General features: G+C 45.8%; 1 protein-coding gene across 3 annotated transcripts in view; it reads right to left on the bottom strand.

The window, feature by feature from the left end:
* LOC122813803 overlaps positions 1–27,909 on the bottom strand; it is a 1,224,970-nt gene that overhangs the window by 180,886 nt on the left and 1,016,175 nt on the right. For all 3 annotated transcript variants that reach the window (XM_044086326.1, XM_044086324.1, XM_044086325.1), the window contains one exon: positions 6,246–6,383. In XM_044086326.1, coding sequence (XP_043942261.1) covers positions 6,246–6,383 — 138 coding nt within the window. The remainder of the gene's footprint in view (positions 1–6,245; positions 6,384–27,909) is intronic.

Here is a 27,909-nt window from a genome sequence, read left to right on the forward strand (position 1 = left end):
AAGGAGATATAGGTGTAAAGAAGGGAAGCGAGTTCCCCTATCCAGAGGGAGAGGGGGTTGGCAAGACTCCCATCTGAATTTGTGTGCGAATAAATCTCCACGTCATTTTATCCATGTCAACTTCATAGAGACTGCGGGTGGACCGCGACAAAGTCACAGACTCCGACCTGGCGGGTCGAAGAACCGAGGCTCTAGAGGGTGGTCTGGGCTCCTCCAACTCTGGATAAAATCAAGGAGATTGGAGCCGAGGGGAGTCAGGGTGCCTAGGCTGAATTTTGGTAGGAGGTCTGGTCGGAGCCAGAAGGTCCGGGGACCTCTTTCTCTTCTCAGATCTGTGTTCTCTCTCCTTCTCTCTGCCTTTTCTACATTCCGCTTACACAGGCTTAGAGGCAGGAGGATGAGTCCCAGCCTGGGAGGGAGGAGAAGCAAGGACAAGTGTAGAAGGAGAGGTGGTCACAGCAGCAGCTGTGACCGAAGCAGAAGAGGAGGTGGCCACCTCCATAGAAGGAACAGGCCCTTCATAACTAATTTGGCCCTCTGATCCTTAAGGGCGCGTGGGTTAAAACCTGTGCAAATACTGCAGTCAGCGGCTACATGGGCCACACCCAAACAAAGCACACAAAGAGTGTGGCTGTCAGCAGGTGACAATTTGTGGCCATACTCAGTGCATCTTTTGAAAACCTGTTTAGGGAGATCAGCCATATCTCACTAAACAACAGGAAACAAACTTTTAAGAGACACACTCTACTCACCACACACTCAGACAAGCACACAGAAGGCTGAGGGGAGCATGGGAAAGCTAGGTAGTAAGGCTAAGATTGAACAGTAGTTTTATGTTTGGGTTTAGCTCTTCTTGGAGTTCATGTAGGATGCAGCCCGGGACACCATCTCGTCCCATTGATGCTGTGTTTTTTGCTTTGGAGAGGGCGGCTCTTACCTGAGCATCTGAGATGTCAGGGGGGCAAGCACTCTGTTGGGATAGATATTTGCCCTTTTGGTGGGGAGGGGGGAGGAGAAGTTTGCACTGAACCTGTCAGCTAGGATGTTGGCAATGTCTGTGGGCTCAGTGTATTTTTTGTCATTTTAGGCTAATTCTGAGCATATCTGGGAATTCCCACCCAGGTTCCTAACATAACTAAAGAAAGCCTTGTGATTATCCTTAGTGTCCTGTGCAATTTTTCTCTCAAAGCTGGCCTTAGACGATTTTATGAGTGCCCGTAGTTTTTTGCTAATACTGATCAGAGATGCCTTCCCTTTTTGGGATTTTGCTCTATCATGTAGTAGCTTCCTCCTTCTATTGTATAGTTTGTTTATGGCTGGGGTCCACCAGACAGGACGTCTGCCTTTGGAGGATTGGGTCTTGGTTTTATTTGGGATTGCATGATCCATGCATTCCTGAAGGTGTTCATAGAATGCATTTATAAAGGATTCTGCGGTCTGGGCCGTATTTTCCACAGGCCCGGGGGCTTTGAAGGATTTCGCCTTGGTTTTGAGGCGTGTGAAATTTGCTTTAGAGAAGTTTTCACTGTGGTTTTCTGGGCAGGGGGTGGGGTCGGGATGTGAATATCCAGTGAGATTAGTTTATGGTCTGATCTTACCAGTGAGGGATACACTTCTGGTCTGGAGCATAGTGTCCCCATGTTGGTGATGATCAGGTTCAGTACGTTTTCCCCTCTTCTGGGAGTGGTAACAAGTTGCTCCATAGCATTTGAATTTAGAAATTCTAGGAACCTTTGGGCTAGGGTGTTGGAGCTAGAGTAATGCTCCCAGTCTATGTTTGGGTAGTTGAAGTCGCCCAATATAATGGTGTTTGGAGAGACCTTCATATTTTCCAGTATTCTCAGGAAGGCCGAGTGGGGTTCCTGTGTTTGGGAGGGTGGTCTGTAGCAGGCTATAAACTGGAAGGCAGTTTTACCCACAGTTAGTTGCACATGGATAGTCTCTGATGCTTCGTGCTGTGCCACCAACCTGGAGGTGTGGGTATCTTTGAAGAATATTGATACTCCCCCTCCTTTTGTGGATCGGTCCAAGTTTTGGGGCCGAAAAGCATGGTATGAGGTATAACCTGGTAGTGCTGGGGTGCTCTCCGGAGCCTTGAACCAGGTTTCTGTTACTGCACAGATATCGATGTTCTCCATGCTAAGGAGAGTTTCGAGTACGTGCATCTTGAGATTTAGACTTCTGGCGTTGAGTAGCATTACTCTTAGTTTCTTATCCCTTGTGATACCTATGGAGGTGGGTTTGTCTTTTGAGCCTTGCCTAAAAAAGGCACTATGGGGGTAGCAAGAGCCTTTGCCAATATCCGAAAGCCCAGGGGTGACAGGTGCAAGCCGTCCCTAGCGAAGCATCGTGGCTTGTCGAGCATGTCATCCCAGGCTGACAGGCATTGGATCCCCTTTGAGTGACACCAACACTTAAGCCAATTGTTGAAATTGATCATCTTGTCTTCATATTGTGGCATCATTCTTGGTGAGGGTAAGATGCTACTCAAGGTCAGGGTCATACCTGCTCAGAGAACTCCTCTATGTCTCTTTTCATGTAGTCCAGGGAGGTACGTCTCAGGTCATTCACACCAGCATGGACAATGACTGAGTCATATTTGTACTTGCCTTGGAGTGACCTGAGTGCTTGTGTTATGTGGCGGATCCTAGCGCCCGACAGGCAGCTCACCGTGACCTTCTCCTTGTTCAGCCTGGTGAGCGGGATGTCAGTGTGCCTGACGATACAGTTACCTATTACAAGTGTATCAGGTGTGTTGTTTAGCCTTAAGAGCTGTGACTGTTCAGCACACTGGCTTTGTGAGCTATGTATTGCACGTGTTTTGTTTTGGGGTAGCGGTTGCTTGGGTGTCTGCTTTGGAGGTCTCTGCTGCTTAGGCAGATTTTTATTTAGAGCCTCCGAGTATATTTTTGTGTGTTTATGTGTTTGGTTTGTTGTCGTGGTAGGTCTATGTGAGACTGGAATTGTAGTGAGTGTGGTTTCCTTCTCCTCCTGACTGGTTACGCCAGTACTGAGTTGAGAGAGCTTAGCCTCCAGTTTGGCTATATGGTTGCATCTCTCACATGTGTTGGAATTTGTTGGGAGGAGGAGAGGGTTGTCTGTGTACATGAGGCAGTTGTAACATTGCCTCAAGATTCCCAGATTCACCAGCTGGACCAGAGAGGAGATTGACAACTGACCTTTGCACATGCTAGAATAGTATTGGGAATTAAAACCTCTGCCAGTCTCGAACCCCAGACCATTAACACAATAGACTGCATGAATTACCACTAAGCCACAGCAAATATACGACTACTACAGGATATGTACCCAAAGAGTGACGTACAGCAACAGTGGTCCCTCTTCACAAAGGTGGTGCCTCAACGGATCCTGGAAACTATCGCCCCATAAGCCTGACTAGCTTGGTCTGCAAAGCTATGGAAAGGATCATCATGGACCTCATAAATAAAGATATTGGGGACCTACAGACACTGGATCCTACCCAGTTTGGCTTTGTTAAGGGCAGATCCTGCCTCTTAAACCTGGTCGATTTCTTTGAAACAGTCACCAAGGCCATTGACGAGGGGAAGGTGGTCCACACAGCCTACCTGGACCTCGCAAAAGCCTTCGATACAATACCCCACTCGGGCATTATAGATAAGCTCACCAGCTTAAATATAAACCCCTATGTCACTAGATGGGTTGCAAAATGGCTCAAGGACAGAACCCACATGGTTAGAATTGCTGGAGCCATGTCAGACTCCAAACCAGTTACAAGTGGCACCCCACAAGGCTCAGTCCTGGGACCTCTCTTGTTCGGTATATATTTCTCGGCGGTACAGGCCAACACAGAAGGACTGTGGCTGACCAAGTTCGCAGATGACTGCAAACTGGGCGCCATAATCAACTCTGCAGCCGACACAAGCATCCTCCAAAAGGGCCTCATAGAAACAGACAACTGGTGCAAGAGCCATGGCCTCAAGCTAAACGCCAAAAAGTGTATAGTCATCCCCTTTGGAAAAACAAAGTGCCCACAAATTACCACATAGGTGGTAATCCATTAAGTACAGAAGAAGTCATTAGGGACCTGGGGACCCAAGTTGATAGCAATCTCTCATTTGACAACCACGTGGCCAAAGTGGTTTGAAAAACATTTTATATAGCCCACCTAATCATGAAGGGATTCACATCTAGATCAGGGGAGGTCACCGTGCCTCTTTACTCATCCCTCATCAGGCCCATAATTGAGTACAATGCCCCTTTTGGGATGTACCTTACCAGACACCTGCAGCAACTGGAAAGACCCCAAAAGTACCTCACCAAGAAGATCAAAGGGCTCAAACAGATGTCATATGCTGCCCGGTTAAAGAAACTCCAGCTCTACTCAGTGGCATACCGCCTGCTCAGAGGCGATCTGTGCCTGACGTATAAAGCCATGTCCAACCCGGAATTAATGGACATGCTGCACCTCAGAAAATTCAAATCCCATCGAGCTACGCTCGAGACTTGAACCTCAGCACTGAAATAAATAGGACATGCTGGAGGGACAGATTCATAACCCAGAGGCTCCCTTCACTCTGGAATAAAATCCCAGTCCAGGTTAGGCAGAGTCCCACATTGACTCTCTTCAAGAGGAATCTTGATGAGTGGATGGGATATCGTAGGTTTACCCCGGCTATCACTTCTGTGTCACTGTTAGACAGAGGCACAGTATACTAACCTCAAAAAAAGGCATAGCAAAATTAATTTAAAATGGGTGGCGAAAGCCAAACACACTCTGGCTAGGCTTATAAATGCCCTAGGGCAGATAGCCTAGTATGAACCTATGAACCTATGGGAAGACTAACTACTACAAACTACCTAAAAACAAAGAAACAAACCCTAAACTTGACGCATCAGTGAAGGGGAGGAAGAGAAGAAAACTATACTAGCCAGCACACACACAAAAAACACTAATAACTTTAAAAAGACCTACTCACAACTTGGAGCTCAAGAATCATGATGCGTTGGATAGCCATGGCAAACAAGATCTGAGGGTTGGAAGGTAGTGGTGATGTATTATGGGTAAGGGGAAGAGCTTGGATCTCGGAGCAGATGCTTGTGAAGTTGCCGGCTTGGATCCAATGCGGATCTGGTACCCACAGGTTGAAGATCAAATGAAGTAAACTACTTCAGATCATATGGTACAAGCAGTGTCTAAGTGCACAGCTCCAAGACAGTACACGCACTCCTTGTGGACATACGAAGTTGAGATTTTTATGCCCACAAGAAGTGCATTTCTTACAACCTGTCAGTTTATCCAACATGGTTAGCAACAAAGTAGGGGACAACCAATATAAGTAAAAAAAAGTTGTTGTTTTTTAATAGAGAAAAAATTTACAAAAAGGAAAAATACCATCAATGTTAAAGAATGTTTACTATTCGTCAGAATAGTGGGAAAAAGATATTAGCAAAAAAACTGCTAACAACCGGGAAAGAGGATAGCTAAAAGTTAAAGATAACAATTTTAAACAAGACCAAAGGAAAGATTGAATTAACTCAAGAAATATCACTGCTAAATCTCAAGAGAGGAACCTGCATCTGTTTGTGATGGAGGCAAATAAGATCTGAGGTAATGAGAACACAATAGGGCATTATAGGTAGAGGGAAGAGCTGAGGAGCTGGATCCAAAGTCTGCAATATGCATCCAAGTCAGATCCGAGGACGGGATCCAAACCCATGGGTTAAGGAAGAATGAAAATGACAACATCAGATATAAAGGCTTTTATATACTGCCCAGACGTCCGGGCTATCCTTGGCAGAAGATCACTTAAGTAAAAAATAGTGCAACAGTAAAGAGAAGGACATCTACCATAATGGTAATATTTTACACAACTGTACTTTCCCACAAATTCCATTTATTTCTAAGTATTATGAGCACTCCCTTTTCTAAGGGTCCCATTTCCAGTTCCTTTATCTCCTTTACAATATTCAATACTTCAAATACAGTCGGTTTAGACTTTCATTTTCTTTTTCTAGCAATTGCTTTTCTGGCAGCCACCAGAATTAAATTTAAGAAGGCCTTACTATGTCTAAGCAATTCAGATACTGTAACTCAGCTCAAAAAAATAAAAAAATAAATAAATAATTTCCTCAGTCACACTCATTTGTGTGGTATATTTAGTACTGGTGAAAGGTAGAGAAGTAATAACAATGAGGGAAGCAAAGCACTACTGAAAAAATAAATTCATGTAGCAAACAGTAATGTTGCCAAACTTATGACTTACCTTAGGAGTGGAAACTTTTATGTCAGATACAAGTGGCGACAGCCCCTCAATGTTACCAAATGGAGATCGGAGTGGGGATCGTCGACGATGAGTAACATAGGCACCACCCATATGCTCCTCCTTCCTTACAACATCTACCTGCGAGGAAACAGAGATGCAGCTTTACTGCTTAAAGGTACTTTTCCCTTTCTTTTTTTTACATAAATGGGATTTTTATTTACAATTCAAGCCTATTAATTACAATGGGCAATTAAACTTTTAGTTATGTACTCACCATAACTTCAGATGTTTGGGATCCATCTCGCCTACATTCTGAATGATGGGTTCGGAGCCGATCCCTCGGCTCCGACTCGGCACGCTTATGCCAAAGAGCGAAGTCTCTTATTGGCTGAGCTTTACTATATCCCAGGATGCACCACCATCAGTCCCCCAGATCTAGTTTGTCCGCATACATGCACACATGCATACCCTGCTTATATAACATCGTCAGATGAAACAAGATAAAAACAGTGGAGCTCAAAACCGTTCTATCTCTTCTGATCTGCAAGGCAGGGGGAAGGAGGGTGGGTATCAGGAATGTAGGCGAGATGGATCCCAAACATCTGAAGTTATGGTGAGTACATAACTAAAAGATGTTATGTGATCCTATCTCGCCTACATTCTGAATGATGGGACAGCGTCCCTAGCACCTGAATCCTGGGTGGCTCACTGGAAAACACTCCTGAGTACCGTGGAACCAAATGAAGCTCGTCCTTTAGATGCCACATCCAATTTGTAGTGGGAAATGAAAGTGTGCGGGTTGGACCAAGTAGCCGCAGCACAAATTTCCGAAATAGCGAGCTTGGAATGAAAGGCTATAGAAGTAGCCATAGCTCTGGGAGAATGAGCTTTGATAGATGATGCAAGTTGCTTATTTGAAGAAGAATAGGTCTGAGTTATGCAATCTCTGATCCATTTTGAGATTGTAGCTTTTGTGATGGTTTGGCCCAATTTATTATCTGAGAAGGACACAAACAACTGGTCTGACTTACGAAGTTGCTGAGTCCTGTCTAAATAGAAGCGTAATTGCCTGTGAACATCCAATTTATGGAGAGTGTATTCTGCTTCATTAGAGAATTTTGGAAAGAAAACTGGTAGTTCTAGAGATTGTTGAAGACAGAAACTAGAGCAGACCTTTGGGACAAAGGATGGATTAGGCCTAAGAGATACTCTATCTTTGTAGAAAATCAAATATGGTGGTTTAATAGACAGGGCTTGAAGCTCTGAGACTCTTCTTGCCGAAGTAATAGCCACTAAGAATGCCGTTTTCCATGACAGATATTTTAATTCGCATGTAGCAGCCGGTTCAAAAGGGGGAGATGTTAATGCGCGAAGCACTAAATCAAGATCCCACGGAGGTGCAGGATGGAAAACTGGTGGTCTTAACAGACTCGCACCTTTAATGAATGTTTTGCATAGTCTGCTGCTCATCAAAGGAGGATCCGTGGATTCATGGAATTTAGAGATAGCAGCTAGTTGAACTTTAATAGTTGAGACAGAAGATCCCTGATTAAATAGGGATGTTAAGAATTTCAAAACCTCTGGGACAGGAGCAGTGATAGGGTCTAAGCCCTTGAGTTGAGCCCAGATAGCAAACCTCTTCCACTTACTGAGGTACAATTTGTTAGTGGTGGGTTTGTGGGCCGAAGATAAAATGTGAACAACTTCCGGGTCTAGTGTGTGACTTCTAACTAAGGTCGGAAGTGGAGGAGCCAAGCTGTCAATTTCAGAGATTGAAGGGACTGATGCCAACGTCCCGACTGATGGATTAGCAAATCCGGGATCAGGTCTAAGGTCCACGGATCGTCCACTGCATGCTTTTTCAGGTAAGGAAACCATATCTGACGAGGCCAGTATGGGGCAATCAGAATCATTGAAGACTTTAGCTGAGAAGCTTTTTGAATGACTTTGGGAAGGAGTGGAATTGGAGGAAAAGCATAAAGCAACCCTGTTGGCCAGGGTTGTGCTAGAGCATCCATGGCTGGTACTTCCTGATGTGGAATCAAGGAGAAGAACCTTTGGCACTTGGTGTTTTGTGGAGTCGCAAATAGGTCGCAGCACGGCGTCCCCCATCTCTTGAAAAGCTGGGCTGCTACTGTGCGGTTTAGAGACCATTCGTGAGGAGAGAGAATTGTCCTGCTCAATTTGTCCGCCAATACATTTGACTTTCCCGGGATGTGGGTCGCTACCAAGAAGCGGTTGGTAGCTACAGCCCATTCCCACACTCTCATGGCCTCTCTGCAAAGGGGATACGATCTGGTCCCTCCTTGTTTGTTCAGATACCAAACCACCGACATGTTGTCTGTGTGGATGGCGATGATGCCCTGAGGAAGGAACTTGTGTAAGGCCTGTAGGGATAGAAGTACAGCCCTCATCTCCAACACGTTGATGTGGAGAAGAGCTTCGTCCGGAAGCCAGGAGCCCTGAACTAGCCTGCCCAGACAATGCCCCCCCCACCCTATCTGGGAGGCATCTGTCGTCAGGGTAACCACTGGAGGGGGGAGAACAAAGGGTTTTCCCTGATCCAAGTTGGATGTCTGAAGCCACCAGCGCAGGTCCCTTTTGCATATATCCGTAATCATGATGTGATGATTGAGGGGAAGATCTTGAAAGGACCATTGAGTTGATAAGAGCCACTGAAGAATCCTCATGTGTAACCTTGCTAGAGGAACTAAAAGTACCGTGGCAGACATTGAGCCTAGAACCTGTAGGACCATCCTGGCTGGGGCTTTGGATCTCGAGATCAGAGCTTGAACTTGGCCCTGTAAGGTTCGGATCCTTTCGGCAGGAAGAAAGACACGCATCAATCTTGAGTCTATCTCTGCTCCTATAAACTTTATGCGCTGAGAGGGCAGCAAGACAGACTTTGACCAATTGAATGTAATCCCCAGGGAAACACCCAGGGAGATGGTGGCTTTGAGGTTGTCCATCAGTAGATGCCTGGTGGTGGCAGTCAGGAGCCAGTCGTCGAGATAGGGAAACACTTGGAATCCAAGGCTCCTTAGGTGAGCCGTCACTACTGCCAAACACTTGGTGAACACCCTGGGGGCTGTGGTGAGACCAAAGGGCAGAGCACAAAATTGGTAATGACTGGCTCCCAGGCTGAAGCGCAGATACCTTCTGGACGCCTGATGTATCGGTATGTGATAATAGGCGTCCTTGAGGTCTATGGAGCACATCCAAACATCCTTCTCCAACAACGGGAGAATGGATTGCAACGTGACCATTCGAATTTGGATTTCGTAGCGGATAGGTTCAGTCTGCTGAGATCCAATATTGGTCTCAGGTCCCCTGTCTTTTGGCACTAAAAGAACCTGGAGTAATTTCCTGATCCGATTTGGTCTGCGGGGACCGGTTGGATGACTCCTTTTTGTAGCAGCTGTGAAGCTTCTGCGGCTCCTATTTCCCTTTGCCTGGGTGGTGGGTCCGGGGGTCTCTTGGACGGAGGGGTGAGTATTTGAATGGGATGGTGTAACCTCCGGCAATTATCCGAAGCACCCATCTGTCCTGAGTGATTGACTCCCAGGCTTTTAGGTGCTTGGCAAAACGACACCCGACTGGCTCCGGAGCAGCACAGCCGGGCAATCCCTCATGTCGTGTGGGAGGCTGAAGAGCCACGAAAGGACTCGCGGTCTCCAGAATTGCGGGGCCCTCTGCCGCCTCTGGGACGGCGTCTCCCTGAAAAATTTCCCCGTCCTCTGCCTCTGGATGGGGAATCTTCCTGCTGTTGGGAGAAAAACTTGCGAGATTTTCGGAACCACATTTTCCCCCCTCCTTTGGCCTTGGGGTAAGGCCGAAGGGAGTGGAATAACGGGCCCCTACGGCAGATAACGTTTTTCCCTCTTGCTCACAGCGGGTAAGGGTGTCTTTCACCTTGGGTCCAAACAATGAGGACCCATCAAAGGGAGCGTCGGCGAAGGAAGACTTGAAGGCCTCCGCAAACTGACACAAGCGGAGCCAGGCTTGTCTACGTGAGCCACGCCTGTGCCTGCCGCTCTACCCGCCTTCGGCCGCATAGGAAATGAGCCTCATGGACGAGTTAGCAATTGACGTAAGGATAGCCAACTGAGAGCTAACGGACTGGGCTAGCTGCTCAGGTAGGTTACCCGAGAGGAGTCTGACAACTCCTTGACCAGATCCCTCTGAAGCCTGGTAAAATGTGCCAAATAATTCAGAGACCTTAAGGTAAAGGCCGCTGAAGTCAGGGTGCGCTTCCCGTACCTATCCATACTCCTAGACTCCTTATTAGGAGGATGGATGGACGTTGAAGCCTCTGCCACGTCCTGCTGTGTAGCAGATGCCACCACCATGGCATCTACAGCCACGCCTTTAGTAAGGAACTCCTTCTCGGGGGGAGCAGATAAGAATTTGTTTGGACGAGAAGGGACTGGTTCCATGGTATCCGGGTGTTCCCACGCCCTTCGACAAACTAAATCCAGAAGCTCGTCGAAGGCGGAGATACCCAGGAGGCGGAGGGCTGAGCCCCAAAGGCCTTGAGGAGCACTGATTCGTCCGCAAAGAGGGCTTTGGACATCCAGCCGCCTCGTTGTTTGAGGATCTCTAAGATGTCTGCAAAGGAGACATCATCCGAGGACGACTTAGGGGACCCCTCTGCATCATCCATATCCGTGTCCGATGTGATAGACTCGGGAGTCCACGTGCTTCCTCTTGCACGATCTCTTCCTTGGGGGTTCCTCTGAAGACAACTCCGAAGAACCCTCAGGAGGAGGGGAACCCCCACTGGGGGTAACCTCAGGCCTCGGGGCTCCGCTGGCTACGGACAGGGGAACTGCCAAAGACCCAGTCTCCACGCCCAGGGAAGGTGCTGGTAAAACCAGAGAGATGGCCGAAGAGGATTTGGCCAAGGCACTCCTCATGGCTCTGAAAGCCGGACCTCCAGAATCCTGGGAGCGTCCAGTCTCCGGGGCCATGATAGTAGACGGAAGTCCCGCAGCCGAAGCACCGAGAGGGAGGCTCGGAACCGAAAGCATCGGTCCCGAAACATCACCCTCGGGTCCAGCCGAAGAAGTCCGCGTACCAAACTCGGACCCGAGGGCCCGGGTTGGAGTAAGGGTCGGAGCCGACCCTGAGATCTCCACCGGTTCCAAGAGCACCTGCTCCGACGGAGCCGAAGCAGTCGGAGGAGGAATAGCAATGGGGTGGGTCATGGTCATCGGCTCCGAAGCCAACTGGGTCGGAGCCGAAACAAATTTTTGAAGACTGGGGACTGGAAAAGTCTTTGGAGCACCCTGTCTATATCCGAATCCGACATTCTCGAAGACCGAGAGGAAACAGAACGGGTTCGAGAAGACCTCTCCCTCGGCCCCAAGGGACTAGGGGACCGGCTCCGAGGCGACTCGATGAGAATCGGCGCCGAGGAAACACACACACCAGATTCCATCGGTGCCGAGGTAGACTTGGGCGCCGAGGAGGAAGTGTCTGAGCGGGCGACCCTTGTCGGCTCCGAGAGCAGTGGAGCCGACGAAGGTGACCCGCCTCTCGATGCCCCAGCCATCGGCTCCGAAGCCCGAGGAGTCGATACTGGAGGCATCGAGGCAGACCGTTCCGACCTCGGCTCCGAAGTCTTTGGAGCCGAAGGAGAGGCCTGCCTAGGTCTCTTGGCAGTCGGATCCGACGGACTGGTCGGAGCCAAGCCCTTCCTTTTTGGCAGGAGTCGGAGCGGAAGACAAGGCTTCTTCAAAAGAGGGTTTAATCAACCCTTTAAGAATTAATTTATTTTTCCTCTCCTGGAGGACCCTAGAGGAAAAGCGTGACATACGCTGCATGACTCCTGCAAGTGCTTTGCCCCTAAACAATAAACACAAAGTAGATGGTCATCAGTAACAGACATCTTAAAAGCACATTTAGTACATTTTTTAAAGCCCGAAGGCCTAGGGGCTTGAGACATGATGTTAAACAATTTCTGACAGGAAATTTAAAAACTGTAGATTCGCTTATGACAAAAAACCGAAGGCTTACAGAAACAGTGTAAAACACAACCTTAGGTGTAATAACCGGGAACTTTAAAACACTAAAAAGTTCAGTTATACAGTTTGACCGAAAGGCCCTGGATTGAAAGGGGGGCCGAAACAAACTCTACCCAATCACACACAAGAAATTCCACTACTCAAACGTACACAATAGGCAGCAATAGCCGTTAAAATGGCTTTTGTGATATACAAGCACAAAAAACTGACAGAAAAAGTAGTTAATAAAAGCTACTCAGCCCAGCCAGCTCGAGACCACGTCTTTGCAGTTAAGCGGCAAACGAGATCTGGGGGACTGATGGTGGTGCATCCTGGGATATAGTAAAGCTCAGCCAATAAGAGACTTCGCTCTTTGGCATAAGCGTGCCGAGTCGGAGCCGAGGGATCGGCTCCGAACCCATCATTCAGAATGTAGGCGAGATAGGATCACATAACATCTAACATTAAATTCAGGAGGTAAAATGCTAAACTTTTAACATTTCTTACGATAGTTTAGAGAGTGTAAAACCTAGATGTGAAAAACTTCTATGCAAAAATTTCCTTAAGTAAAAAATAGAAAGCCATCATAACAGTTCTGGTACCTTTCTTTTTTAACATCTTTACTGAATTATCACTTAAGACATAGGCAATAGTGCATTTATATAAAAAAGACAAATCATAGGTTCACATGTTCATAGAATGTTACTAGGCTAATGGCCCTAGAGCCCTTACAAGCCTAGACATATTTATCCTGAGTTGCCCCAACTGTTGGAGGTTAGACGAGTGAAGTTCACACAGATAAGGGTCTATGGTAGTCAATAACAACTTCCTCTGACCAACAGGGACATGGGCACAACCCTAGGAGGGAATCTGCCATCACCCATCCATTGATGTTGGTTGCGTTTGAAGAGGGTCTGGGAGGGGCTTTGTTTGACATTAATTGGAAGCTTGTTCCAAAGTGGCAGTCTCTGGAAGATATATCTATCTTTTCAGTATGACCTGTTCATGTCAGAAGCTAGGTTAAGATTCCTGGAGTGAGTGACCCTTGTGCAGTTTGATTTACGAATGTGTAGCATTACCATCAGGGCCGAGTCAGAGACTATCCTGTACGCCAAGCACAGGTCACCCCTTAGCAACCTGTTGGAGACAGAATACAGTGACAGGGCTTTCAGTTTTTCTGTGTAAGACTCGTTTTGTGTAACCTATAGTTTCTTAGTAAGAGACCTCTATGGTATCTCCAATTGGAGAGGTACATGGAAAAGGGAGAATTGTAGCCAATTATTGGTCTGATGAGGGCCAAGAACAATGGAATTATAACATGCTTAGATCTAGATGCAATGCGTTTACTTAAAAGATATGTTACATAGACACACACAAGGAATTCCTTACTACTGTGGATACATGGTGGTCAAAGTTCAGGGTGCTAGCAACCTGAGTACCCAGATCATGTACCATTGCGTTGCCACTTAGGAGGTGCTGTCTATAATGTAATTAGCAAGGATGTCAGCTTTCCCAAAGGGAATAATGCATTTTATTGCATTTAGTTTTTATCCATGACTTTGGCACCAATCACTTGTTTGCATTAACCCTGTCTGCAGTACATTAACATCACTGGGGAACTCAGTGATTGCTCCCAATTTGCAATCGTCAGTGAACTTGGTCAGCCATAGGCCATCCAAGTTTGCTTGGACTTTTGAGAAATAAATTCCGAACAGTAAGAGGCCCAGCAAAGAACCCTGTGGTACGCCACTGGTGACTTATCATTTGTTGGAGGTGAAGTCACACAGTTTTACAGTATGTGTCCTGTCAGTGAGCCTTGGCTGGCCATCTGGTAATGCAGGGGTTAATCCCCAATTGGGAGAGTTTTTCTATAATACCTGAGTGGGAGAGTGTGTCAAATGCCTTGGCAAGGTCAAGACAGGCAGTATGCACTGTCCTTCCCTCGTCCAGGTCCTTGGTGACTTTCTCAAAGAAGCCAATCATGTTTAATAGGCATGATCTACCTTTACCAAGTCCGAACTGGGTTGGGTCCAGTGTTTGGAGATTACCTTTGTCCTTGTTAATAATGTCCATAATGATTCTTTCCATGACTTTGCAGATGAGGCTAGTCAAGCTTACAGGCCTATAATTCCCAGGGTCAGTTGATGTTCCCCTTTGTGCACAGGTATTATTGTTGCTGTCCTCTATTCTGCTGGAACATAGCCATTTCGCACGCTGTGGTTAAACAGAAATCCAAGTAGGTCTGCTAGGTCATGTTTTAAAGTTATTTAAAAGGCAACCTAGGATGCTGCCTGGTCCCACTGATGCTATGTTTTTGGCTTTGCAGAGCACTGAGATGACCTGCTGTCTTGAGATAATATGCTGAGGAATGGTGACAGTTGTACTTTTGATGATGACTGGAAGTGATGGGGGGGGGGGGTGAAGTTTGCTCCAAATCTGTCAGCTAGCAGGTTGGCTATTACCTCCAGTTGAGTATGGGTAGGCCCACCCACAACCAGTTCAGTACATAGCTAGGGTATTCCCTTTTAGATTTGCCTTGTGATTATCTTTAGCTAGGGAGGCTGTTTTTGCTTCATAATTAGCTTTGGAGGACTTGACAAGATCTCTAATTTGCTGTGTAGGCTAGAGAGGGATTTCTTCCTCTGCTGAGCTTGTTCCCTTTTGTTCTTGAACATTAGTTTCTTTCTCTTGTTGTATAACCTGTTTATACTAGGGGCCCACCAGGATGGCTTGTTTTTTCGGCAAGACCTGGTTTTAATACAGTCAGGTACAGCCGATGCTATACAACTACTTAAATGGTTATACAGGACATTGATGTACAGCTCTGCATAGGAGTCTGTGTTATCTGTGTTTGAGGGTGCTTTGAAACATCTTATACCATCACTTATTAGGTGGTGATTTGTCTTTGAAAAATTCTTAAGTGTTTTTGAGCTTGATGGGGTTATCTGGTTACATCGAACAAGACTGATTTATGGTCGGTCCAGTCTTACCAGGGAGAACATCAAGTGTGGGGGGGGGGGGGGGGGGCTGCAAGGGTGCAGTGCTCTTCCATGTAAGTGAGTACTATGTCCAGGGCGTTTCAGCCTCTTGTGGGTGTGCTGACTAGCTGTTCCACTGCATTTGCATTGACATAGTCCAAGAACCTCTCAGCCAGCATTTTTGTGGTTGTGTATGTTTCCCAGTTTATGGTAGGATAATTAAAATCATCCATTAGTAAGGTGTTGGGCTGTATGGCAAGTGACTCCAGTAAGTCCAGGTATGTGGTATACTTTTAATGTTTCATGGTGGAGGACCTATATTTCACTATGATGTAGTAGGGAACTTTGCCTATAGTTAATTGGACATGGAGTAGCTCAAAAGAGTCATATTGTTTGACCAGTCTTGAGGTGTACTTATCCTTAATGAAGATGGATGCACCTCCTCCTTTGGTTCTTTCATGCTCAGTTAGTGGTCTGAATGTATAGAAGGCATTGTATTCCTGCATGGTCGGGGGTACTTTCTGCACCTTTGAACCATGTCTCAGTGACTGCACAGACATCAGCATCTTCCAAAGTGAGGACTTCTTACAGGAGGTGCAGTTTCTTGCTTAGACTCCTAGCATTAAGTAGCAGTACCTTGAGTTTATCTGGAGAAGATTTTGTTATGTTGGCAAGTTGGTTATTTTGACACTGCCTAAAAAGGCACAACAGGGGTGGCTAATGCCTTTGCCAGTATCCGAAAGCCTAGAGGAGACAGGTGCAGACCATCCCTGGCAAAGCAGCTTGGCCTGTCGACCATTTCTTTCCAGGCTAACAGATATTGTATCCACTTGGGCTGACACCAGAAGGTAAGCCAAATGTTAAAGTCAATCATTTTTTGTTTGCAATGTGGCATCATCCTTGGAGAAGCTAGAATGCTGCTTAAGGCTAGGCTTATACCTGGCTGTGACACATAATCTGAGAGCTCAGTCATGTCTCTCCTCATTATAGTCAAGTGAGGTACATCTCAAGTTATTTACCCCGTCATGGACTATGACAGAGTTATACCAGTACTTGTGGTTGAGTGACTTGAGTGCTTGAGTGAGTTAACGGATCCTGGCATCTGACAGGCAGCTAACTATAACTTGCTCCTTATCCAGCCTGGAGAGGGGAACATCCATGTGTCTCACAATGGAGTCACCTATGACCAATACATTAGGTTTTGTGGTGTAATGCCTTATAGGCTTATTTGTTGAGACACTGGTGTGTGTGTTATTATGTCTTGTGCTTGTTTTTTTGCAATGTTATCTGTGAAAGTGTTTTCCAATTGGGAGGCATCTGATCTTTTGGTAAGTTACTATTGAGTACCTCCGCAAATGTGGGTTTATGTGTCATGTCCTTGTTTAGTGTGGGAAGTGTGTGTGTGCTGACAACCAGTTTGCCATTCGATTTGTCCTTATGTGAGAATCTTGCCTCCAATTTCATAGGGTAGCATCTCTCACATAAAGTATTTGTTTGTTTTAGGAGTAAGTGGTTGTAAGTATATGTGAGACAATTTCTACATTGCCTCAGGATGCCCATGTCTATCAAGCTGGCCAGAGACAGAGACGATGGTAAACTGCCCATCCATGATAGTAGGTTCTTACTGTATGTTTTATTAGGAAAGGGAATGGATTAATTTGACAGGACTGTGTTACTACACTGAGACTACAAGAGAGACCTATACGTTGTGTAGACTAAGGTTGATCAATAAGGCAATGCAGTTCAGTGTGCAACTCAGCTGCTCCCAGAACAGCAGAGAAGCTTGGTAGGGACTGACTGATAGCTGTTTAGCTTCGAGGGTTTTGCGACTATACAAGGCACTGCTAACCACTGATGAGTGAAGAGCAGTACAGCACAAATGCGAGGCTTTAATTCCAGCAAAGAGAAACAAGTTTTAAGCTAACTACCAATTCAGAAAGCACACAATAAGTTTTTCACCAGAAATCCCCAGCTCAGATAGGTTAGATCAGCACACTTCTCCTACAAGGGTGCAGAAAAACACCTTCTTATTGTAGAATAGCTGGTTTGGAGCCCAAGTGTAACAAGACCACACAAACTATCTACAACAGCCCTACAACTAACAGATACAATATAATACAGTGCAATTAACTACTTAATGCAGAAGCAGATAGTACTTTTTTTTTTGCTATGAAGTGCAAAGGTAACAGCAAACAGCTTAAGAAACTACTAATGCACAGTCAACACTATATAAGAAAAGTGCAAAAAAAAATTATGTTCTTATCATAATGTTCCATCTGTGTTGTCGATCTTCATTCATCCTTGACTGATGGGTTCGGTTCTGACCTCTCGGAACCGACTCGACCATTATACATAGCTCGTGCCAGCCTAAAACTCTCAAGCTAAGGCTCTACCCCACAATGCCTCCCTCCCCATTACCTAAGATTGAGTTTACCTAGTATTTAAGAAAATACAGAAGCCCTGTCTAAGGTATAATCTTATAACATCCCAGGACTTGCTCCTGACCTCCAGGAGTCTTTTGGAGGGGGCAGGAGGATGGGATGTCAAGAATGAATAAAGATCGACAACACAGATGGAATGTTATGGTAAGAACATAACTTCTTTATCTGATGATGTCAATCTTCATTCATTCTTGACTGATGGGACAGTCCCTAGCTACTTTAGATCTTGGCAGTCCCTAAGGAAGGATATTCCCGAGCACCTCAGAGCCAAAGGATGCTCTTCCTCTGGAGACCACGTCTAACTTGTAATGAGTGATAAAGGTATGTGGAGTAGCCCAAGCTGCAGCTGCACATATGTCTTCCATAGAAGCTCTGGAATGAAAGACAGCTGAAGTGGAAACAGATCTTGTAGAATAAGCTCTAACAGTAGATGACAACTTGAGTTTGTTTTGCTCATATATAAAGGTAATACAGTCTCTTAGCCATTTTGACAGGGTGACCTTTGATATAGACTTGCCCAATCTGGGTCCTGAAAATTACAGAAGTAGTTGGTCTGACTTTCTAGAAGATTTTGTTCTATCCAAGTAAAAATGTAATTGTCTGTGGAAATCCAACAAGTGTAGACAGTACTCTCCTTTGTTAGTAAATTCTGGGAAGAAAACCGGTAAGTTTATGGACTGGTTGATATTAGAAATGATACCACTTTAGGAAGGAATGTGGGATTGGTTTGGAGTGATGCTCTTTATGAAAAATGATGCACGGATATTTCACACATAAACCCTGTAATTCTGAAATTTGTCTAGCAGATGTGATAGCTTCTAGGAAGAGAGTCTTCCAAGATAGGAACTTGAGGTCACAAGTGGCTGCTGGCTCAAATGGTTGTCAACTAGACATTGCAAGACTAAGGTCAAATCCCATGGCACTACAGGATCCTTGAAAGGGGGGGTTTTAAGTGCAGAGCGCCTTTAAGAAAAAATTTGCATAGAAGATAAGACATCAAGGAATGGTCATCAAAACCGTTATGAAAATTTGAAATGGAAGCCAAGTGAACCCTAATTGTAGATGAAGTCCCCATTTCAAATAGGGTAACTAAATATTCCAGTACCTTGTCAACTGACGCCAAGAAAGGGTCTATGTGATTTGCAGTAGCCCAAACTGAAAATCTTTTCCATTTGTCAAGATAAAGCTTCCTGGTGGATGGTTTATGGGAGGCCAAAAGACTCATTTGCACTGGAGAGGACAAGTTATTCTGCCTGGCAATTACTGGAATTACAGAAACTAAGCCTTCAGCTTGAGATTTTGAAGACTGGGATGCACCAGACCCTGAGGGTGAGACAGTAGGTCTGGAGCTGGGTCTAGAGTCCACAGCAGTGAACCAGATGAAGCAAAAGAAAGGGAAACCAGACTTGACAGGGCCAATATGATGCAATGAAAATCACTGTGCTTCTCAACCGCTGAGCTTTCCTCAGGAAATGGGGGATCAGTGGAATTGGGGGAAAGGCATACAATCGTCCCAGGGGCTAATCGAGAAGAACTGCATCTCTTGGGGACTCCCCATGAAGGGGGATTAGGGCAAAGTAGCATCTGCATTTGTGGTTTATGGGAGAAGCGAACAGGTCGCAGCAAGGCTGACCCCATCAACGAAAGATCTTCGTCGCTACGTTGGGATTGACAGACCACTCGTAGGCAGGAGGATACATCTGCTCAGTTTGTCTACAATCACATTGGAGTTCCCCAGGAAATGCATTGTTATCAGAAAGTGGTTGAAAGTGATTGCCCACTGCCAAATCCTTACAGCTTCCCAACACAGAGGGTAAGACCTGGTTCCCCCATTTGTGGATATACCACACTACGGACATGTTGTCTGATTGAATTGCATTTGTCCGCGAAGAAAGGACAGCCTGAAATGCTTGCAATGCTAAAAGCACTGCCCTCAATTCTAGGACGTTGATGTGCAAATTGGCCTCTTGCGGGAACCAAATGCCTTGAACAGTCTTCCCCAGAAAATACCCCCCCACACACACCCTATCTGAGAAGTGTCTGTGGTCATTACAGCCTTGGGCTGAGAGGGAGAAAAGGAACGACCCCATAGACTGTCTTCTAGCTTCATCCAACAAGATAAAGCCTTCTTGCAGTGATTTGTTATCAAGACTGGATGGGACATGGGATGCGTTAGAATTAACCATTGTGATGCTAAAAGACAATGAAGCAGCCTCATGTGATACCTCACTAGGGGAACTAAAGTTATTGTCGCTACCATAGATCCCAGAGCTTGTAGTATCAGATGAGTAGGAACTCAGTTTTGAGAGATGATTACCTGAAGTTGCTTTCTGAGTTTATACAGTCTGTGGAGAAGAAGGGAGACTACACATGATACTGTGCTTAATCTTGCTCCGATGAACTCCAGATCCTGTGTAGGAGTCAATTGTGACTTTTCTTTGTTGACTGAAATGCCTAGTGGGTCAGCAAGATGTAGAGCAAAGTCTATGGTGTAAAGAAGTAGAGGCCCGGAGGCAGTGGTGAGGAGCCAGTCGTCTAGATATGGAAACATGTAGAATCCTTGTAATCTCAGATAAGCTGCTATGAATGCCAGACATTTGGTGAAGACCCTGGGGGGCTGTGGTGAGACCGAAGGGCTGTGCTCAAAATTGGTAATGAGTGGCTCCTAGCCAGAAACAGAGATACCTTCTGGAGTGTTTGTTCATTTTTATGTGGTAATACATGTCCTGAAGGTCTATAGAGGACATCCAACTGTCCTTCTCTAGGAAGGGAAGGATTGACTGAACCGTGACAATCCAGAATTTTTTCTGTTGTACAAATTTGTTCAATAAGCTGAGATCCAGGATTGGTCTTCAGTTCCCTGTCTTCTTTGGCATTAAAAAGAATCTTGAGTAGAATCCGGATCCTATTTGGTCTGATGGGACTACTTGGACGACTCTTTTTTGAAGTAGCTTTTGAATCTCTAGTGTTGCTAGATCCCTCTGACTGGCTGGAACACTGGGGATTACTTTTGGGACTTTGTGCAAAGACTGAAGGGTTTATTTTCTGCACCCAGGTATCTGAGGTTATTGTAAGCCAGGCTGAATGGTGCAGAGAGAACCTTCCCCCGATTGCTTCCAGAGGTAAGCAATCGGGCCTCCATTCAGGAGCACTGATAGGGCTGTCCAGGAAAGGAATCTCTGGAGCCTTGGTTACACGGACCCCCTCTGCCATGAGAGGGGTGTCTTCCGGAAGAATTCCCCCTTTGTCCCGGTAGGAAGAGTCGCCGCATGTGTCTCGAAAAGGCACTTGAGTTTTTTTGAACCACATTTTTCCACTCCTTTGATTCCTGGAGTAAAGTTGTTGAGAAGCAGAAAAATGAACGCCCACAACAGAAAGGGTCTTTCCATCTTTTTCACACCTGGCTAGTGTGTCTCTGACTTTTGGGCCAAACAAGGAAGTACCATTAACAGCAGCATTGATAAAGGAAGACTTAAAGGGTTCCATGAAATCACACAAGTGCATCCAGGAGTGACTCCTAATAGCAACACCTGTACTTGTTGCCCTAGACGTCCTTTCGGCTATATGAGCAATAAGCCGCATGGATGAATTTGAGATTGACTCCAGGGTGGCAATCTGAAAGGCTACTTTATCTCTAATCCCATCAGATACTGCTCTTACAAGGGTATCTGAAAGCTCAGTTATCAGATCCCTTTGGAGTCTGGTAAAATGTGATAAGAAGTTCAATGACTGAATAGCGAAGGTCGATGAAGCAAAGACCCGCTTTCCAAATCTAGCCATTGTCCAAGACTCTTGGTTAGGAGGATGGATAGTTGAACTCTCCTCGGTGAGTTCCTTTTTGGTGGCCGCCACCACCACCATGGCATCCACTGCTAGACCCTTAGACCAATGGGGATGATCCTCCAGGGCCGAAATAATTTTATCTGGTCAATGAGGAATAGGTTCTATGGAGTAAGGAGCCTTCTACATTCGCTGAACAATCAACTTAACTACATTGTCAGTGGGCGGGGTCAACCAAGAAGTACAAGGGTGGGCAATAAAAGCTTGCAAGAACAGCTCCTCTGAGAAGTCTGGGTTTGAGGGCTTTCAGTCACCCCTCTGTTTTAATATTTCTAGGATATCTCCAAAGCAGACATCTTCCTGGGGTGACCGTCGGGACCCTTCCCCTTCATCGCAATAAGTGTCTTAAGCGAAAGATTCTTCAGGAGAATCCAGGTGCTTCTCTTGCATGTCCTCTTACAGGGTGGCTCCTCGGGGAGGTTCTCAGGAGGACTTAAAGAGGGGGGACCCTGAACTGGGGTATCTTGCAGCTCTTGTGGCCACTGTCCTGACGTAGCAGATTGTGACAGATGCGAACCAGAGGAAATGAAAATATGGCACTCCAACAAGGATAGAACCAACTGGGAGCCTGCTGAGGCCAAAGCTCTCTCCATAATCTGGAAGGCAGGCCTGCCCGAAGAGGGATAGGAGCTCGGAACTGGGGTCACACCCTGCTCCAATGTGCCACCACCCAGAGTAGGAGCCGAGAGAGGGCTCGAAACTGCCACGGCCCTGAGAGCCGTAGATGGCACCAAGGAAATAACCAGTACGGGTCCAAGGATCTTGGAGCCAACAGCCAAACCAAGGTCCTGGGTGTGCAATGGATACAAAGGAGCTAATGACCACAGAGTCGACTCCAGTACTGAGGTGAGTTCCACTGCTGGCACTGAGGTAACTGACACCAGAAGCATCGAAGTGGGGGGTTCCAAACCCTGAAATGAGGCTGAAGGAAGATAAACTGGTGGAGTCTTTAGAGAATAAGCCTCAGCTCCGGGTGGGAGAGAGGTTTGTGACAGTGCAGGGAGGCCTCTGGCTGACAAAAGCTGATCCACTAATCTGACTATGTACAATTCCGACAGACTCCTAGAGAAATGGGCTGACATTCCTGAAGGGGACTCAGGTCTATCTATAAAGGGGCTTGGTTGCTGACCCAGAAAGGGATTCATTGAAGGGGAATATCTAGACTTGGGAATAAGTGTTAAATCGACTTTCAGCACCATAGGTTGATGTATGGATGGGGACTGTGGAACCAAATGAGATGATACTGTAGGTTGAACGAAAACTATTGTCAGTGCCGAAGTAGTAGTCAGTGCCAAAGAAGTTTTTGTCTGAACCGGTTCAATGACTGTCGGCACTGAGGAGGACTTAGTTGTTTTCAGTGCTGTAGGTGAAGTTATTGTCAATTTCAGTACCTTGGCTTTAGGTTCCGAAGAAACCGATGGAACCTGTGATTTTTGTGACTTAGGTTCATGTGCTGTAGGGGAGGTTGGCACAGAGTGGCTTCTTTTCTTTGCTTCAGGTTTAGGAGATTTTGAAGTCTCTGCCTTAGAAAGGGCTTCAGTAAAGGGACATTTTAATAAGTCTTTCAAAATAAGTTTGTTGCGCCTTTCAGCTACAGTACAGGTGCTAAAGCCCTGACAAATAGTACAAGTCAAATCCAAATGAGGGGCACCCAAACAATACATGCAGGAAAGATGCCCATCAGAGTTGGGCATCTTTCTGTCACAGTCTTGACACTGTTTAAATCCAGATGTCCCCTTTTGCTTCTCTGCCATATTGAAAAAGTTAGTCTGTCACTGATATATACATGCACACACTCTCACACAACAGAGAGGAAGGACAAGAAAGGAATAGTTGTTTTTTTTTTTTTTTAAATATACCAATAATGGTATAAGAACATACCCAAAAAGGGAAAAAAGAAAAAGAGGATACCAACAGATGGCATAAAAGATTACCAACAGTAATAAAAGAAGCGAGGAGGCCTGATACCAGCGATGGTAAAAAAGAGTTACCAAAAGGTAAAAAAGGAGGGTGGGTAGAACCAGAAACACAGTCACTCACTAAACAATGCTGTCATGAAACTTTGCAGCAAAACTTTCCAAGCAGATAGAGGTTAGAAAGAGAAATTTAAAGCACTTAGCTGACAGCATAGGCTGATGCATCCAATTTTCTATGCGGCAAACGAGATCTGGGGTAATAGGGAGAGAAGTATTGTGGCTGGAGCCTTAGCTTGAGAGTTTTTTGCTGGTGCAAACTATGTATAATGGCCGAGTCGGTTCCGAGAGGTTGGAACTGAACCCATCAGTCAAGAATGAATGAAGACTGACATCAGATTACATATTTCCGTCTTTTCAGTTGTGGATTGTTCCAGGTGAAAGAAGATTCTTTGCAATCAGTAGCAAAGTCACTAAACGACGAGCAGTTCTGAGTATCTATGCCAAAAACCCATGCAAACGCGAGGCATAAATACAAGCAAAGAGAAACAAATTTTAAGCTAACTACCAATCAGGAAAGCACACAATAAGCCTTCCTCCAGCAATGTCCACCTCAGACAAGTAAGATCCGCACACTTCTGCCACAAGGGTGCAAAAAAAAACACCTTCTTAATGCAGAATAGCTGGTTTGGAGCTCATTTTGTAAACATTGTACATTATATATATCCATTTGTATAATTATCCAACAATTTATAAATTGCTCAAATCCTACCTTCCCTTAAACCTCACTCTTTCAAAACATTATTTTGCATGTATTGTTCCCATGAATTACATTTATTTCTATGTAATGTTCATATTCCCTTTCCTAAAGCTCCCATTTCCAGTTCATTTGTTTCTTTTACTATACTCAATACTTCAAATACAGTTGGTTTCAACTTTGATTTTCATTTTCTAGTAACTGCTTTTTGGTAGCCAAAATAATTAAACATAACAAGGCCTTACTTATGTCTAGATGATTCAGACCCTAGATCCCAGCTAAAAAAAAAATGTTCATACTTACACCCATTTGCTCACGCAATATTTCTGACAAAGCACTATGCAAAGAATTTTTAAAGTTGCCAACTTACTACCTTCCCAAAAAAGAAGTTATGTACTCACCATAATGTTCCATCTGAGTAGTTGTACTTCATTGGTCTTCAACCCGTGGGTTTCGGATCCACATCGGATCCGACATGGCTGCATTTTCCAGCTATGGATCCGAGCTTCAGACTCCTCCCCTTACCCATAATGCCCCCCCTGTATCCCTTCTCCCTTCAGATTGAGTTTGCTGCCTAAAAGGTATCACCTACCCGACCCAACATCACCTTATCATAACAAGGATCTCCATTACACTCCTTGACCCGGACAGAGTCAAGAGCCAAACACTTTATACAAGGTTGAAAACACAGCCTGCATCCATGATAAGGTCAGGGGGAAGGGGGGGGGGTTGAAGACAAATGAAGTACAACTACTCAGATGGAAAGTTATGGTGAGGACAAAACTTCTTTATCTAAAGTAGTTTACTTCATTTGATCTTCAACCTGTGTGACTTAGCTATCATAAGCTCCTGGTTGGCCCTCATGGAAGGATATTCCAGAGCACGGTAAAACCAAAGGATTCTCTATTCCGAGACACAATATCCAACTTGTAATGAGAAATGAATGTATGAGATTAGGACCAAGTAGCTGCCAAGCAGATATCATCCAGAGACACCCTAGACCAGAAGGCAGCTGATGTAGCCATAGATCGGGTGGAGTGTGCCTTCACATGTCTTGGCAAGGACCGACCTTTCACCTCATAGGCTCGAGCAATGCACAAGGAAGTTCATCGAGCAATTTTTACCTTGGAAACTGGCTTGCCTAAAAAGGGTTTAGCATAAGACACAAATAACCGATCAGATTTGCGGAAGGACTTCGTCCTATGTAAGTAAAATCTCAGTTGCCTATGAACATCAAGCAGATGTAACTTGCATTCCCCTTTGTTTTGGAAGTTGGGGAAGAAAACTGTTAAAGTTATCATCTAGCTAATATTGGCTTCCGAGGCCACCTCAGGAAGAAAGGATGGTTAGTACGCAACAACACCCTATCCTTGTGAAAGATCATGTAGAGCACCTTAATAGAAATAGCTTGAAGCTCCGACACTCTTCTGGTGAGGTAATGGCCACCAAGAACACAGTTTTTCATGTCAAAAAATGAAGATCAACCGATGCTGCCGGTTCGAAGGGTGCAAAAACCAATGCCTGTAACACTAAGGTAAGATCCTATGGAGGCATAGGGTCCTTAACCGGAGGTCTAAGTAGAAAGGTCCCTTTAAGGAATGTTTTACACAGTTTGGAAGAAGCCAGGGATGACATATTCACCCCCACATGTAAATTAGAGATAGCTGCGAGCTCCACATTGACTGTGGAAGAACTAGCACTCTGATGGAAGATGCTGGCCAGAAACTCTAAGACCGCTGAAAGAGGAGCTGTGAAAGGGTCATAAGCTCACTGAATAGCCTATATGGAAAAATGTCTCCATTTGATACGATACACCTTACTGGTGAAGGATTTGTGAGGCAACACCAAGATGGACTTTAAGGGGATGACAATTCGGGAGTCCAGATAAACATGGGAACCGGAGCAGCCAAGCTGTGAGCTTCAGACTGTCCAGATCTGGGTGAGGGATCCCTAAAGGATGAGAAAGAAGATCTGGGACTGGATCCAGTATCCATGGAAGACCAACTAAGACCACAGTGAGAGGAACCAAACCTGGCGAGGCCAGAATGGGGCTATGAGGATAACCGTGCTCCCCAGCCTTCGAGCTTTCTGAAGAAACTTGGACATAAGTGGGAGTGGGGGATAAGCAAAGAGAACACCAGGAGGCCAAGCATGAACCAGTGCATCTCTGGGGGCTTCCCCCTTCAGGGGGGTTCATAGCAAAAAACTCGCTGCATTTCACTTTGGAAGGAGATGCGAAGAGATCACAGCAAGGCTGACCCCACTTTCAGAAGATCAGTTCCACTATTGAAGGAGTCAGAGACCACTCGTAAGCAATCAGAATCAATCAGCTGAGCCTGCCTGCTAGAATGTTGGACCGCCCCGGAATGTGCATTGCTACTAGAAAGCAGTTGGTGGAGATCGCCCATTCCCACACTCTCATGGCTTCTCGACAGAGGGGATAAGATCTGGTTCCCCCTTGTTTGTTGACATACTAGACTACTGACATGTTGTCTGTCTGAATGGCAATCATCCCTAGAAGAAGATGAGTATGAAGTGCCTGCAACGTCAAAAGAACCACCCTCTAGAACATTGATATGCAACTCGGTCTCAGAGGGGGACCACGTGCCTTAGACCATCCTTCCCGAGCAGTGCCCCCCACCCTGGCTGGGAGGTGTCCGTGGTGTTGAGGAAAACAGGGTGAAAGGAATGTCTTTTGAGCATATCCGGAGATTGAATGCACCACTGAAGGGAGTCCCTGCATGCACTCAAGATTCTCACTGAAAGGTGAGAGGAAGGTCTAACAGGGACCACTGGACTGCAAGTGTCCATTGAAGAGCTCTCATATGCAGGCGAGCCAACGGCAGGAGATTGATTGTAGCTGCCATGGAACCTAACGCCCTCAGCACTACTATGGCTATGGGGACTTGGGCATGAAGAATTTGTAAGACATGCATTCTTAAACTGCGTATCCTGTCTGGGTTGAGAAAAACTTTCATTTGAAGAGTGTCCAAACATGCCCCAATAAAGTTCAGAATCGGAACCGGCTCTAGAGAAGATTTGTTCAGGTTGATGGCAATCTCCAGATTGTTTGCTAACTGGATGAAGTAATCTCTAGCCTGACATAGTAGATGCTCTGAGGGGGAAGCAAAGAGCCAGTCGTCCAGGTATGGGAAGACCTGAATACCCTGGAACCTAAGGTGAGCCACTACAACTGCCATCACTTTGGTAAATACCCTGGGGGCTGTAATGAGATCAAAGAGGAGGGCTCTGAACTGGTAGTGATTGCCCAGCCAGAAATGAGGAAACCTCTGGGAGTGTCTGTCCATTTTGATGTGGTAGTATGCATCCTGGTGATCAATCTAGCACATCCAGTTTGTGGTATGCAGAAAAGGCAGGATTGATTGGAGCGTGACCATCTGGAATTTTGTCTTGGTTACTGACAGGTTCAATGTGGACAGATCCAGGACGGGTCTGAGGTCCCCTGTTTTCTTTGGCATTAAAAAGAACCTGGAGTAAGCACCGGATCTGGAATGGTCTGGGGGGGACCGGTTGGATGGCTCGTTTGTTCAGCAGCTTTCCTATTTCTAGCACTGCCTCCTCCCGTTGCACGGGTGGAACGTCTGGGAGGAGTTTGTTCTGATGGGGATGTTCCTTGAATGGAACAAAATATCCTCTGGATATGATTCGCAATACCCAGCGATCTTTCGTAATGGACTCCCATGCCTTCTGGTGTAGTGACAGACGACTC

The sequence above is a fragment of the Protopterus annectens genome, chromosome 10.part0 (assembly GCF_019279795.1).
Source record: "Protopterus annectens isolate FY-2018-M chromosome 10.part0, PAN1.0, whole genome shotgun sequence".
NCBI lineage: Eukaryota > Metazoa > Chordata > Ceratodontiformes > Protopteridae > Protopterus > Protopterus annectens.